At 36.0% G+C, this 12,518-nt stretch overlaps 3 protein-coding genes across 9 annotated transcripts; 2 read left to right on the top strand and 1 right to left on the bottom strand.

Moving 5' to 3' along the window:
* Positions 1-330: 330 nt before the first annotated feature.
* On the top strand, positions 331-3,851 carry LOC113330644 (putative ER lumen protein-retaining receptor C28H8.4). The gene is made up of 6 exons (XM_026577470.1): positions 331-741; positions 1,646-1,845; positions 2,397-2,537; positions 2,648-2,728; positions 3,179-3,303; positions 3,401-3,851. Exons 1-6 carry the CDS (start codon positions 519-521, stop codon positions 3,447-3,449), a joined length of 819 nt encoding a protein of 272 aa, XP_026433255.1. The 5' UTR covers positions 331-518; the 3' UTR covers positions 3,450-3,851.
* A 779-nt stretch (positions 3,852-4,630) lies between these two features.
* Positions 4,631-5,950, top strand: LOC113330712. Of its 2 annotated transcripts, none has more exons than XM_026577543.1 (4): positions 4,631-4,838; positions 4,957-5,061; positions 5,204-5,553; positions 5,638-5,950. In XM_026577543.1, the coding sequence occupies exons 1-4, from the start codon at positions 4,748-4,750 to the stop codon at positions 5,827-5,829; spliced, it is 738 nt and encodes a 245-aa protein (XP_026433328.1). In that variant the 5' UTR covers positions 4,631-4,747; the 3' UTR covers positions 5,830-5,950. The 2 variants fall into 2 exon arrangements, with proteins under 2 accessions (XP_026433328.1, XP_026433327.1); XM_026577542.1 differs by having other exon boundaries at positions 4,633-4,838; positions 4,957-5,088.
* Positions 5,951-6,905: 955 nt separating this feature from the next.
* LOC113330729 lies at positions 6,906-8,537 on the bottom strand. Of its 6 annotated transcripts, XR_003350452.1 has the most exons (4): positions 8,433-8,537; positions 7,478-7,521; positions 7,249-7,411; positions 6,906-7,170 (listed from the first exon to the last, which is right to left on the bottom strand). XR_003350452.1 is itself a non-coding variant. In XM_026577560.1 (2 exons), exons 1-2 carry the CDS (start codon positions 8,101-8,103, stop codon positions 7,508-7,510), a joined length of 303 nt encoding a protein of 100 aa, XP_026433345.1. In that variant the 5' UTR covers positions 8,104-8,116; the 3' UTR covers positions 6,906-7,507. The 6 variants fall into 6 exon arrangements, 1 of the variants encoding a protein (XP_026433345.1); XR_003350451.1 differs by having other exon boundaries at positions 6,906-7,411; XR_003350454.1 differs by lacking the exon at positions 8,433-8,537 and adding an exon at positions 7,779-8,116 and having other exon boundaries at positions 6,906-7,411.
* Positions 8,538-12,518: the final 3,981 nt, after the last annotated feature.

Raw genomic sequence — 12,518 nt, 5'->3', positions numbered from 1 at the left:
CCGAACTCACATTTATAAATCGAATTATACACGTACGTATGCCGTTCCGAATTACTGACGAATCACGTCCCGTTGACCGAATTTTGGACCGAATCTGGATTTTACAAAACCGTATAATACTCGTACGTTTGCCGTTCCGTACGTTTGCCGAATCCCGAATTACTAACTAGGGTCCAACCCACCTACTAAAATCAATGGATCTGATGAGCTGAGGTGGACTCCAACCCACCTCACACTGTCTTCATCTTAGATTGGACAGTATAGAGATATGCCCAGGATACCTGATAACAATAGTCATTTCAATCCTTGCTTTCCAAAACTACGGTCTTAAAATCTCTCTCAGAACTTCCACATTACTTCACCATTAATAAGATAAGATGAAATTAATATTTAAATTCCTGTCTTGAGTTTTGACTCTGCAACTTCTAAAAACGTCTTAAAAAGTAGTAGTATAATTTTTGATATCTAAGTTATCAAAACTTCTTCATCTTGATTCAGATCAGAGAGACTGAGAGAGGATGAGAGGATCAAAGACACCAATCCACGCGGTAGCAACATGGGTACGAAGACAACCACCAAAAGTGAAAGCTTTTCTAGCTGTAATTTCTGGTATGGCAGCTTTGGTTTTCCTCCGATTTATAGTTCACGATCATGATAACTTGTTCGTTGCTGCTGAAGCTGTTCATTCTCTTGGTATCTGTGTTCTTATCTATAAGCTCATGAAGGAAAAGACATGCGCTGGTAATTCCTCAAATCCCACTTTTTCCCTTTTCTCCTGATTTTGATTTGTTAGGGTTTGCTGATTAAATTTGAGGTTTATTTTATATCGATTAGGAGGGTTTTATTGATGTTAGGGTTTTCACTAGACCAAAAAATATTAATAAAATGAAATTTGGATTAGAAATAATCTATAATTTGTTTGACCCTTTCAGATTTTGCTGAAAGACCCTTTATCAGATCTTTTTTTGTGTATGTGTTTTAGGTTTGTTAATTGTGCTTCATATGTTTGATTTTATAAATAATTGAGGTCTTTTGACCTTTTGCATTCATACTGTTTGTGTTATATCAAGTTATTGAGAAGTATTCTTTCGTAATTTATTGATTATCTTCTACACTTGGTTGATGAATGGTTTATAACAATGTTCAAAAGTAGTAACCATAATGCTTGACAGATGATAATTTGGAAGGAGACAAACAGACTTCCTAAAGGTGAAGTTTTAATAACTGGGCAGTCTAATTTAGGGTGCATAGAACCATTTCATCTGAACAGCATGTGTTTTATGCAGTGTGATTAATTCCTCTTCTTAAATCTGTGAACCCACTATCTGGTACCCGCTGCATGCTAACGATACAAAAGCAGTTTTCTATAAAAAGCGACACTAATGAAACCCTTAATAGATAGTCAAAAACAATTCTAGACGATCGAGCTGTATATATGCAGAAAGTGTATGTCCCTTTTGCAAGAGAATTGCCAAATTATCTTTTAGAGAACATATTTGGAAACATCTTCTGTTGAACTATCTATTAAGAGCAATGTTTAACTTCTCCATCTCATATTTGTGCCCTTGCCCTGACGCATTCATCTTTTGTCTTACAACTGCCATTTTAACTTCTCCATCTCATGCGTTATTTGAACTTCTTGCAGGACTTTCACTCAAGTCTCAGGAACTAACAGCAATGTTTTTAGCTGTCAGACTTTACTGCAGTTTTGTTATGGAATATGATATACATACGCTGCTGGATTCAGCTACATTAGTAGCAACCTTGTGGGTTATTTATATGATTCGTTTTAAGTTGAGACCGAGTTACATGGAGGATAAAGACAACTTCCCAATATATTATGTTGTGAGTTTTTTCTCGTCACCTTTGTCATTTATTTTCTTGATACTTGGTCTGATGTTGAATTTTGTTGGTTTATGATCTTAGTTTTTCCAATATGGTCTTTCATTTCTTTGTTGGTAGAGTTATTCAAAGATCAAGTAATACTTACATTACTGTGCCCAAACTTCATGTCAGGCACGTTGTTTGATGATTTCTCTTCTTCTTTCTTTCCTGTGTTAAATATGTTTTATATATAGCCTAGTTTTGATATGTTTGGTGATAATGCTTCTATGGAGTGGCTGGATTGGGTTTTCAAGATGCATAAGACTTGAAACTTGTGAAGTGAACCAAAAATAGTTTAATAGAATTACGAACTTTTTGGAATTTTGGACATCAGAACTTTGTGAAATATATTCCGTTCTTCTGACGTGAATGCCAGTTTTCACGTCTTGTTATGAGCGAGAACAGATATCTTGTGATTGATTTGATTTGATACCTGATGCCTAATATTCTAATATTGGTTTCTTGAACTTGCTTAGTCACTAATTGACATCATCTCCAAAATTTCTGTGCAGGCGGCCCCATGCGCGGTGTTTGCTGTTTTTGTACATCCATCCACATCGCACCATATGGTAAACCGAATATGCTGGGCATTCTGTGTGTACCTGGAAGCTGTTTCGGTGTTGCCCCAGTTGCGTGTGATGCAGAACACAAAGGTTGATTAGTGGAGATTTTTACTCCCATCTATGTATCTTGTGGTTGACTAATATAACCTCTTTATTCCACTCTTCAGTTTTTGTGTAACTAACGCTTGTCTATGCTTTAGATTGTTGAACCATTTACGGCTCATTATGTATTTGCGCTGGGTGTTGCGAGGTTCTTGAGCTGTGCCCATTGGGTCCTCCAGGTACGGTCATCTAGTTTGTTATCGCCTATAAAAAAGATTTGCTTCGCTTTTGATTGGAATTAAATCAGTTGTTGGTACCATTTGACAAGAAATGCCGTAAATAAGCCGCAACTATTGACCATAACCTTGCTAACCATATTCTCGTGTTGATTTGTGTAGCAGTTTCGAGTTGATTGTAATTTCTATGACGTAGAATTTAAAATTCAGATCTTAGATTCAGACTTTTCATGTTACTATTTTGTCGATTGTCGAACTAGGACGAAGATATAATAAATAGACAAATATAAATACTATACCTCAGCAACTACTATGTCATAATACGAGGTCTTGTTGTGTTTCTCGCTGCACAATAAGTCTTTACAGTTCTATATCTGATGGGCATATATTGGTTGGACTTATTCGAACCTCTTGCTAATAAGCCCTTTGTCTTTCCTTTTGCGCATTCAACAGGTTTTAGACACACATGGACGGTTACTAACAGCATTGGGTTATGGATTGTGGCCATCCATGGTACTTCTCTCAGAGATAGTCCAAACTTTCATCCTTGCGGACTTCTGTTACTATTACGTGAAAAGGTGAGTAACCAATGATACTATTTCCGCGGAATCCATGACATTATTTTGTCTTTCTGACAAGATATAACATGGTATTCTTTTTGTTCTTTTTTTGCAGCGTTGTTGGTGGCCAGCTTGTTTTGCGTCTTCCATCTGGAGTAGTATAGAACACCTGAGAGGGAAGCTTACTTTGTGGAAATTGTATGTGCTGCGGTGGCAACCAAGTTATAACTTCCAAGCGATCTGTCAGATTGTGGTTATCTCTAATTGCGCTCTAGGTGGTCAGTGAACCCACATTTTCTGGCATTGTTGACTTAATAGAATCTGGGTCTACAGTTGTAAAGTTGGAGAAATTTTTGGTAAATATTTTTAGTTTTAAAAGGATGAATTCTAATTCTAGGTTCTCTTTTCCTTGCTTTGTTACATGAAACCCTTCTTTCACAGATAATTACCTATCTAGCAGTTCCATGGATGTTCGTGGTGTAAGAATTTTTGCTTTGCGTTAAATCATCAATAAGGTAGTCAGATGAATTGCAACATGCATAATCATGGAGTATATCTTTATTTCCCATCTGGAATATCTGTAAGAAACACACATTCTTTTTGCCACACTTTGCCAGATCAACAACGCCCATGTAGTATTCTCTAATGTATAGTTGGATGGTTGGCAAATCCGAGTCCTAACCTTAGAATATGAAGCCTCCGGGATGGTGAACTTCATTAGACAAATCCTTCTGAGTAGTATCCTCAGTCCAGAGACGACATTTCAACTGAAAGGGGATGGTGGCATGGATTCCCTTGGTTCTGCAACTCCTCAAGATAACAGATGTCCTCATTTGTACAGATATTCCCAGATATATCATTTACTTGTATTTGGGTTTATTATGTAAGCATAATCTTGGAGCTGTCATTCACTTTAGAGGAAGTTTCCATTAACTGTTTTGGAGGCAATCCATCAACATCCCCTCAGTCATAAGCTCGAAAATCCTGTTTAAACAGTTCATTTGGTGGATCGATCGACTTGCCCGTCTCCCCTCGTTGCCATGGTCCCTAAAAACAGATGTCCACATATATTTAAGATAAATGATCATCTTTTATGTGCAAATTACTAAATTAATTATTAGTTAGTTGGTTGGAGCCTATTGAGTTAAGTGGAATTTTATACTAATTAATCAGCCCCTAATTTAGACTTTATCATATGGTTCCTCCTAAAATTGGTTCATACATGAACCTATTTCACACTAGGTCCTCTCATTTAGCAGCTCTAACGGTCATATTACCGTTGCCTCATTGCGTCTCTTTCCCGTTTCACCTAGAACTTTCCTCTCTGCTGTTATTTTAACCCCTATCATCTCTGCAATTCCACCTCTCTCTCTCTCTCTCTCTCTCTCTCTCTCATTCCAATCAGTATAACGTGCTTCTGCAAAACCTAAACTTCTTTCTCTATCAAAAACTCCGGTAATCAATGGAAACCCCAACACCGACCAGAAGGGTTACAAGATCACAAACCAGAGCTGCAATGAAAAGAACTTCTCCAATCGCCATGATCAGCAGTAGTAAGCGATTTTGATCTTTTTTTGAACTCTTTCAATTTCGCTTTTTCCTGATTGCAAATACCCACAATTTTACTTTTTAATTGTTTTGCTTGTTTTGTTGAATTGTTTTGTTTTGCAGATAAGAATGCAAAAACCGAATTAAAACAACTAAACGAGAATCGTGATCGATCAGCGCTTACCAGTATAAAGAATGACTCGCAAATCAAATCTGCAACTAACAGTGGTAATCAATTCTCTATGCACAGTAGCAGTAAGTCATGATTCTGCTTTTCGCTTTCGCTTTTGCTTTCCGATGAAACATAAAACAAAATTACACAGACACATGACAATGTATTTTAATCGAATTACTTGGTTTTGCGTTACAGAAAAGAAAGAACAACTAACGGAATCAAAAGGGACAAACGAGAAACGTGATCGATCAGCACTTATCAACATAACTAATGGTTCACCAATTGCTGGAATTGCCATGGTGAACTTGAAGAGTCCTTCCTCATTATGTTCTAAGAAGAAGAAGATTACTCTTTCAACGCCTTGCTCTGGAGAAACTTTACTTAGAGGACAAGTTAAAACACTCTTGATGAACAAGAGTAATATGTTCCAATTACAAGAAGATGGAAAGAAACATGAATTTCCGGAATTCTGTTTTGATGCGCATCCCTTATTGAAAACAACATCATTACCTACTCAAGTGACGGAACATTATAAGATTACACAGGTTTGATTGAAAAAGATCGTATACCCTTTGTTTTCCTATGTCCAGTAGTCCTTAATCTTTTTGCTGATGAATTCTGCTTTTCAGGGCAAAGTGCTTAAAATGGATGATGCGTCTAAAAGGGAAGAGAGGGTTAATGATGGGTCCAAAAAGAGGCTAAGAACTCGGTCACTACTGTTTGATTTCTACACTGAGAAGTCATCAGAAGAAGAAGGAAAAAAAGGTGGTGCACTGGTGGAAGAGATGTGCAAAGAGGTGAGCCAGATGAGGTGTAAATGATGAAAAGAGAATTGTGATAGTATTGCTTGTGATAAACACAAAGATTGAAAAGATAGGACATGACAAAAAGTACTAGATGTAAAATTTTGTTTTTGTTTGGCAGATTCTTTATTTCTTTGATTGTGCATTTTTAAATTTCTTATGTTGAAATTTTTCCTGTTTGATCCCTTCTGGTGGTCGCTTTGAGATTGTACGTAGGGTTTGTACATGGATCATTTAAACCCGACTGATCCAATCCAACAATATCCAAACTGCACTAATTATATTATGGAAAATGGGTCATATGACCACAACCCATAATGTGGGAGCAATGAACTCCTAGAACATAGGTGGTGAAAAAGACATAAGAAAAATACGTACCTTTCACTTTAAACTTTATTCTCTATCCTATCATTTTCTCTCTCCTATTTATTTCCTCACTCCAATATAAAATTAATCACGAAAAATATCTTTTAACTTCCAAAATATAAATCGGATTTTAATAGAATTTACATTTTTGGAAAGGGATGGGAAATCTTTACGAAACAAGATCCATTGTTGATATGAAATTCGAAAAAAAAAAATATATTAAACCATGTCGAGGATACGTTATGCACCCAGGTGCAACGTGGCCAAAATTTATTTCCTATAAAAATGTGCATTATGCACCCAGGTGCAACGTGGCCAAAATTTATTCATATGAAAATGTGCATTATGCACCCAAGTGTAACGTGGCCAAAATTTATTTTCCATATGAATATGTATGATGCACCCGGGTGCAACCTGGCCAAAATTTATTTTCCATATGAATATGTATGATGCACCCGGGTGCAACCTGGCCAAAACATTTTTCTTATAAAAATCAAAAAAAAATATACATCATGCACTCGGGTGCAACTGGGCCAAAGTCTATTTTTATGTCAAAATATAGGTGCATCTTGTGTACATCGCGGATAAATCTAGATATATCCTAGTAATCACCCATACACAACCAAAATCACTAGTTGTTGATCTCAAACAATAAGTCCAATATCATTATCACCATTTTCACTATTAAAAATATCAAGCAAAAACAAGTATCAAAGTAAAAAAAGATGGAATAACAAAAAATTCAAAAATATATACATTATGCATTCGGGTGCAACCGGACTAAAATTTATTTTGTTGTTAGAATAAGTATTATGCAATCAAATGCATCTTGTATTTTTTTTGTGGATAATCTAAACTTGTATTGTTATTATTAACTATGGTTGTTGGATTAACTGTGGCACAAGGTTCATCAAAAAGTATCACAGGTTCCTCCACTAAATGAAGCTGCTTTATATGTGTAGTCTCTTTAATGTAAATACATTGTTACCATACCTGCTTGAAATTTAGCTAAATAAGTCTAGACACCATCTGCACAAAAGTCTCTTTAATGTAAATACACTGTTACTATACCTTCCCCGACTCTTTGTACAAGCTCACCAGCATCCATGGCAAACAGCTGCAAAACTTGATTCAAGACTGGTCTGTCACGCTTTTTCCCGAACACGTAGTGTACATTTTACTGTTATCCTCAATGTGAACTACTGCTGGTTCTAAAACCATTCCATCTTCTTCCCTGTAAAGCAATAGTTCAATCACACAACAACCCATGACTTTAATCAATTCAAACTTCTAAAATCACCTTGAATCTCATCATTTCAATGGCTGCGAGCTAGCGTTTCTTCCCTGTACAACAGAAGTTCATGGCATCATTAGCGAAATATGAGATGGGTGTTTGTGAGATGTTTGTGGTTGATGGGTGAGAAATTGAAAATCAAAACCTTAAATTAAAAAAATTACATGATTTAATTTAAAATATACCCCCAATCTGATGAAAACAAATAGGAATTCTTTTTTATGAATTTCATTCCCTAGATCGAAACCAAATTGAAAATATAAAAACTCTGATTAGAGAATGGAGGGAGAGAGATCCGTAAGATTACTGGTTTTAATGATTATTCCATCAAGTATCCAAATACCTTGACGCTTGATATAACATCGCAACACTAATAACATTAGTAGAAAACTTTCCTTAGTATCGAGTTTTCTGAAAGCCATCAAGGCAACACTAATAACATTAGTAGAAAACTTTCCTTCATTCCAAGCAACCTTCTTACCACAAACACCATGAGAGATGTCTTCATATGATGGTCGTTTATCACTTGTCCTAGGTAGACGAACATTACCTAACGGAATTTTGGTAATCTTCGAAATCAACTCTCTATTAACAAGAAACCCTTCTCTAATTATCATGGTTTTGAATTCCATTTTTCGAGATCAACATCATGAATGTTAGCATAGAAAATTCTTGTGAGAGTATCAAATCCTTGACCAAGACCATCAAAGATGTTTCCAAGATTGAATTTTTCAAAGCAAAACTAGATGAATCCAATTTATTTTCAAAAATAAAACCCTTAGATGAAACCTTTTCAAAAAGGTTAGCACAAGAATCATTGACAAAACTAATCCTAAGATAATTTTGGTCTAAAAGAAGATTCATGTTAGAAGAACCCAAAATTTTTGAAATCCTTTTTGAAACCTTGAAATTAATCATGAGGTCTAGAAATTGAAAAGGAAAACAAGAGGAAATCACTTACTTGGAATGAACCTTGAACACACCTTTGTCTTGTTTTCCTCCAAGGTATTTAATGGAGAAATTTCATGAACCCTAGAAAGTTCACGTACGCGGACTGATGGGATGAAAAACAAGGTACGCTTACTTCTTCTCTATATACCCCACTAATGGGCTTGGACCCGTTTATGAACTGCGACCCACAAAAAGAATGTGGGATTTTCATTGATGCTCGCACATCAAGGTTGTGCATTCCGTGATAACACAATTTGTGAGAGGAGACGGATGCAGTAGAAAGCTTATTCGAAAATCCTAGAAGGACATAATAACATTTTTAACCCAAATGTACACAAATCAAACAATTTCTTGCCCCATCTCAAGATATATATATATATATATATATATATATATATATATATATATATATATATATATATACATGGGTAGAGACAGACTTGTTACCAAGGGGCACTATGTGCAGAGAGACTTTCATGCATTATTCCTGGTTGATATTTGTGAGCAGTCCCAGTGATATAATCATAGTAATGATGATAATTAGGGTTACTAGGGCTTTCTAGCCTCCTTTTCATTTGACCAGGAAGAAGATTTTTCCGACAACATGAAACTGTGTCAACAACACGAGAACCCGTTTTGTCGATTGAAATTCTGCCAGTTGATGAACCAATTTTCCCGCCAAAAAGTTTATTTGAATTTGAGAAGAAGGTGCCCCTTATCCAGAGTGCTGGGGTGCGAATAGTAATTTGGGTGGAAATAGTAATTTTGGGGTGGAAATGATAATTTTTCTGGGATCCTCCGGTACATTTCTGGGACGTTTCCGGTGCATTTCTGGGGTGCATTTCTCCGGGGTGTAAAACATTACTTATTGAGCAACTCTTTCTACACAAGGGGTATTTCTCCAAAAACACCTAAACAAACATAAAAACACCACAATAAGCAAAAATGGATACTAACAAAATACACAAAAGAGATGAAAATAGACACATAAATGCGTCTATCAAATACCCCCAAACTTATTATTTGCTAGTCCTCGAGCAAAATTTATTCTTGAAAAGTGACCGAGTTAATCTCGGGTGGGTTTATCAGAGGTGTACCCACAAAAACCAATACTCCAGACCCTAGCTATCTACGAAAAATCTTGGAAAGCACTAAAGAACCTCCTTGGTTGGCATACTTATTAATTACAGGAGGAAGTACCCTGACGCGAAATTCCAATTGATGTATACGAGTTTGCACTCATACTAAAATTCATATAAGTGACAGAGCTCTACTAAGATAGTTTCACGATGGACATCATACTCGGAGTCAGACTAATCACATGAAAAGATTAAGAAGATGGAAAGAAAAATGTAGATGGTTGAAAAGCGAACGGTGTTTCCCATATCTGTCTGAAGGCCTCTTCCAAGATGAACCTAACCTAAATGACTGAGATACCGGTCTGACTAATATTAACACACTGGCATATACAAGGGAACCAGTGGTCAATAACTTAAATCTAGATCAACAAACTGGCAAATACAAGGGAACCAGCAGTTGACTACACATAACAATAACCATTTTTTTTTTTATTTATTTTTTTTATTATTTTTTTTAACGGCATGAATAGATCTTTTGGATCCAAGCGCATGCTTCTTGTCAGCAGATTACACGATAGTTCCCACGGGTCCTGCATTCCACGCTTGCTTAGGCGACGGAAACAGGGAGAACACACGCATATTGCTATCCAAGTGTTAATACTTATTCCGATTGGTCTAACTGGTCCGGTCTATTTTTTTTTTTTTTTTTTTTTTGAAAAGGTAACTCAGTCACTCTATTTCACCCTAGCAAAGGTAAAACTTGAATCGTGTGCCCCACCAAATCACTTGAAATAAAAGAAAACTAAAAATAGAAAGTGAAAAGGACTCGACGAGATATGGCGAAACTATCATGTTATTTCTAACACCTGAGCTCTGTGCTTTTATGAATAGACTCTATAGATGTTTCCATCTAGTCAGATTGGTCCCTCAACTCCTAAAACAAAAATGTTTCCATCCACTTAGATTGGTTAGTGCTATCCTAATACGTAAATTTCTAGGCTCTGGAGTTTATTTATTACGCAACTAAAAAGTTTCTCCCCATACCCCCAAACTTAAATCTAACATTGTCCTCAATGTTCTAAAGATAAAATTAAAAACATGAACAAGGAGAAACGGTTACTATTTGAAGTAAAAGATTTATTGAAGGATATTACCGTGTTGCGTGAGATTGGGTTACCTCCCAAGAAGTGCTAAGTTTAAAGTCTTCAGCCAGACTAAGAAAGGTTTAATCTCCTCGAATCATATAGCAATAGCCGAAATAATTGTGGGTTATCGAAACCAAATAGAGCTATCACAAGTAAAAGGAATCTGCAACAAGCCAAGAAAATGAACATGTACTGCATACCCTTATCTAGTTTCCTGATTAAGATACCTATGTCCCATTGTGGTTCAGGTTCAGGTTCTATGAAAGGATCTTGATAGAAAATTTTCATTGGATGCACTTCCTCATAGCTAAGATCCAACAGTTCAGGTTTAAAAGTCTGGAAAAACTCAATTAAAAATAATAACAACCTGAATAAATGGGGATCCTTAAAGTCAATCAGATTTGACTTACACAGTTGACCACAAAGAGAGTGGTGGTCTTCCTTAAACAGATGTGTCGACCCTAATCTCCTAAAGTAATTAGGTTTAGTCTCAAAACTTAATAATTGACACATCTGAAATTTATATGTTCCCACAATTGGTAGAAAAGTATTTGGTGGGAAAACAAAGTCAATCTGGGTATCATATCCTGGGCAAACCACATCAACCAGAGGATGGGTTTCTAACGACTGAAATTCTTCCTGGACATCATGAGGTTCGGGAAAACGAGTATGAAGATAATCTTGTAAGATGGTTGAGGCATTGATGTCAAGTCCCAAGTAAGGGATCTTTCTAAGAGTTAAAGTACACGGAGAATGATGATTACCCCCAAACTTAGAGTCTTCAGTGTCTCTAGATAGACTGGTCACAACTTCCCTAATTTCTATGTCATCAGATTCTTGAAAATGGGCAATTGATTTTTCTAAGTTGTAATCTTGTGGGTGATTCTCAGGATAAACCGGTTCCTCTAAACCACCATCATATAAAGGATTATGAGAAAAAGTTTCTAGTAAAGGCTCATTAACTAAGGTGTTAATCATAGTTACTTCCTCCGATCCACTAATAAGTTCATCAAATAATGGATTGTCCAATACTATGTAGGCTAAAGGATCATGAACTACATCGTCTAAAAAGGTGGTATCCCTAATCAAATCCTCGTCCTTTTGAATAGGTGAATAATCATAAAAATTATTTGGATTTGAACTAGAAATAATATAATCACTATAAAGCTCAATTGGATTAATAGATTCCTGATCACTATGCCTACATATTTCAGATTCTTCATTACTACTATTCTCATCATCATCATCATTATAATAGCATGAAAATGATCGAACCTTATCAAAACAAGTAGTGTTACCAATTCTAACCTCGTCCTCTAAATTAGGCAAATATTCACTATTGATATCAAGGGTAGAATTAGAAACCCTATTTTGGAAATTTAGATTATTTCGAGCAGCATTAGCTAACTGTTCATTTTCTGCCTCTAAACGTGCTTGAATTTCACTGAGCATAACACTTATATGTTCACAAGTCTCATTGAATATCTTAGACCGTTGTGTACTCTCTTCTCTTGAACTATCTGCACGTTCATACTCCCTTCGAATTTGTTGGTAGGTTTCTTCTAGAGATTGAACAGGTTTATAAATGTCATAATCAGGACTAGTTTTTAAGTAATTTTCCAAAAACGCATGACTAGTACTATAATATTCCTGATTTTCTTGCTCGTAAGACCAATTCGTGTGTGGATAGTAATTGGGCTCACTATGGTATGAACCATAACCTTGAAAAGGTTGGCGTTCCCAACTACTATTCCCACCATGGTCATAAAACTGATGATGTCCATATTCAAATTCAGGTCGATACTCATTGTATTGGCTTCTATCATACCAGTTCGACATTCTTAATTGCAAGGGAATTCTACACAACCACAA

The sequence above is a fragment of the Papaver somniferum genome, unplaced genomic scaffold (assembly GCF_003573695.1).
Source record: "Papaver somniferum cultivar HN1 unplaced genomic scaffold, ASM357369v1 unplaced-scaffold_118, whole genome shotgun sequence".
Taxonomy (NCBI): domain Eukaryota; kingdom Viridiplantae; phylum Streptophyta; class Magnoliopsida; order Ranunculales; family Papaveraceae; genus Papaver; species Papaver somniferum.
This window is presented reverse-complemented; position numbering and strand designations above follow the sequence as displayed.